A 2,790-nucleotide genomic window follows, 5' to 3' on the forward strand; every position below is an offset into this window, starting at 1 on the left:
GAAAATCACGGCGATTAAAATCGTATAACAAACAATCATTGGCAAAAAGAAAAAATACAACAAGAAAATACGGTTCAAAAATTGACACTTGGCCAAAAAAGTAAGAACGCGGAATAGATAAAATGTGAAATGCGAAAAAATCGACAAGTAGCAACTATTCGCAGCGAATCTGAAAAAAATTGGCAACGTCGCTAGAACTGTTCTCGCATAAGGAAAGATCAGTAGGCCCATGGGTTGCTCAGGCAACGGCAACGCTATTCAAACCGTATGGAGCATATCTCTCAGATTTCCCTTTTTTTCCCCTCGTTTTGACAGATTTAGGCTTTTTTCCTCAGATTTAAGCTTTCGTCTCCTATGCTCTCAAGGCAAAAAAAGCTTAAACCTGAGGAAAAAAAAGCTTAAAACCGAGATTCACGACCACTTATTTAAAAGATGTTGATCCACAGGCAGCGTCTTCTCCTTCGTCGTTGACCTTAGCGGCGCTTGAAGGAGTGTTAGACAGTTGACTTTGTTGAGCGACGGGACCGACGAGCAGCGTATCGTTGAGCGCGTACCCTGAATTTGGCTCACAGGATGCGTCGAATACCACGCGTTCATTGGTGGTTTTGCTGGCTTCCTTGAGCACCGGGTGATGTGGCCAATAGCAGTGTGGATTGTCGTCAACAGGATCGATGTCGTGCTTTTTTCCGGGTTGAGCGTGACTTCCAGGGATTTTGTGGTGTGCATTTCTGGTGGAGTTTCGTTGTGTGGCCTTCGTGTTCGAATCTCCAAGGGTGGTTTTAGGATTATTGGGCCGGAAATGGCGGGCGACGGATCCTTTTTTGTGGATTTGAGTGGTGGAGGGTTCAGCTTCCGTTCTCAGGCTCCCATCGGCGGTTTCCATTGGCCGGAACTCCTCAGGAATCGTTTCTCGGGTTTGATCAACGGTGGAGAGGAAGCACGCTCGCGGTGCAGTGGTGGAGCTGGAATCCACTTTTCCAGAAACTGTCCAGCCAAAGAGGGTGTCCACCAAAAACGGAAAATTATCACCAAGAGAGTGGCGTACGCCCGTGTGGAACTCGTGGTAACATTCTCCACCGATGATCATGTCGATTGTTGCTGGAACGTTGAACTGAGGATCTGCCAATGGAACCTTCGGCATTCTCCAGGCAGTTGAATCGATCAAGGATGTGGGAAGATGGGAGGTTGGCTTCTTCATGACGAAGAAATCGAGTGTGGTGGAGAAGTCGTTGTTCCTGGATACGATTTTGGCAGCTAACTTGTTCCTGATGCGCTTGACTGACTCTTCAATTCCGGCAACTGCGATGTCCACGGGTGTTTGTCGGGTGGCGAACTCGTTCGCCAGCTTCCTGGTGATAAAGTTGGACATTGCTGCGGAATCTAAAAGAGCTCGTGCTGGAATCTTTCTGCCGTATCGGTCGACAACTAACAGCGAAACTGTCTCCAACAGAACCGTCGAATTTGAATGCACGGATAGATTTATCGTTGGTGGCTTGAGTGAACCACTCGGACCTGGATTCCCTTGTGTGAGCTGTGATCTCTCGGGTGAGAACTCATTCGGTGGTGCTGCTGGGTCGTGCAGCATCGTATGGTGCTTCGCTTGGCAAATCCTGCACAGAAACTTGGATTTGCAGGATCTTGCCTGGTGGTTTGCGCGAAAGCAATTCCAGCAAAGGCTGTGCTGTGTCACAAGCTCTCGCCGTTGGGAGCTTGACAGGTTTGAAAATGGTGGACATTGGTGAAGCGGATGTGTTCTCAAACAACAGTGGCATGACAAAGTGCTAGATTGAGTTCGGGATGTGACAGTGTTCACAACAGATCGGATGAAAGCTGGTTTCTTCGGGATTTGTCCGGCCACCTTGGAAACGGTGGGCGCTGCGGATCGATGCTGGAGATCGCTGTCCACGGATTTCAACATCCGGACCTGGTGGACGAGAAACTCGATGAGCTCGTCGTACTTCACTTTATCTTTCTGTAGAGTATCCTGCTCCCATGCGCGATTCGTCGCCGAATCCAATTTATTCGTCAGGATGAAGATGAGCGGAGTGTCCCAATGATCTATCGGTTCACCTAACTTCCCCAGTGCCTTGACGTGTCGCTGGAAATCATCAACCAGTGTGTTGAGGTCCTGTGCTGACTCATGCTGGATCGGTGGAAGGTTGTACAGGCCTCGGAACAGCTCCTTTCTGAGGAATCGCTTGTTGTCGTAGCGCTTTTTCAATGCGTCGCACGTCGACGCATAGTTATCGGCTTGGATATCCACAGACTCGAACGGTTGAAAGCTGGAAGACATGCTATGAGAAGCCGATGCGTGGATGATCGTCGAACTCAACGGATGCTCCCTACTCTCCAGTTTGGACAGCAAAAAACCCTTAGCCCTGCAGAATCGATCCTCAAAATCAGCAAGGAATCCCATGTGTGTTTCAAACCGTTCTTCGCTGTCACCCATCTCGATGTCGTTCTGCACGTTCAAGAAGAGTTCGTTGCACTTGTTGAGCGCCTCCAAACGTACCGCAACCTGGCAACAATCCCTTTCATAGGTGAAATCCGCTACGAACTTCTCCACCACATCTCGTTCGGCACATGCTCGTCGTATCGTCAAAAGGTCCTCTGCTAATTTTTTCTCCGCCTTTCTAGCTATCACTCAACACCACTCAAATCACACTTAAAACACCAAAACGACCGTAAATGCCACCAACGATTGACTTTCGGATGATTTGTAAATAAAAATCTCCAAAATATTCTTATTTTATTCGAGTTGCTATCCTTTTGGACAGTACTGTAATCAGC

At 48.3% G+C, this 2,790-nt stretch overlaps 1 protein-coding gene across 1 annotated transcript; it reads right to left on the reverse strand.

Moving 5' to 3' along the window:
* Positions 1-421: 421 nt before the first annotated feature.
* Positions 422-2,449, reverse strand: LOC129742914 (uncharacterized). The gene has a single exon (XM_055734854.1). The coding sequence runs from the start codon at positions 2,447-2,449 to the stop codon at positions 422-424; it is 2,028 nt and encodes a 675-aa protein (XP_055590829.1).
* Between the last annotated feature and the right edge of the window lie 341 nt (positions 2,450-2,790).

The sequence above is a fragment of the Uranotaenia lowii genome, chromosome 2 (assembly GCF_029784155.1).
Source record: "Uranotaenia lowii strain MFRU-FL chromosome 2, ASM2978415v1, whole genome shotgun sequence".
Classification (NCBI taxonomy): Eukaryota; Metazoa; Arthropoda; class Insecta; order Diptera; family Culicidae; genus Uranotaenia; species Uranotaenia lowii.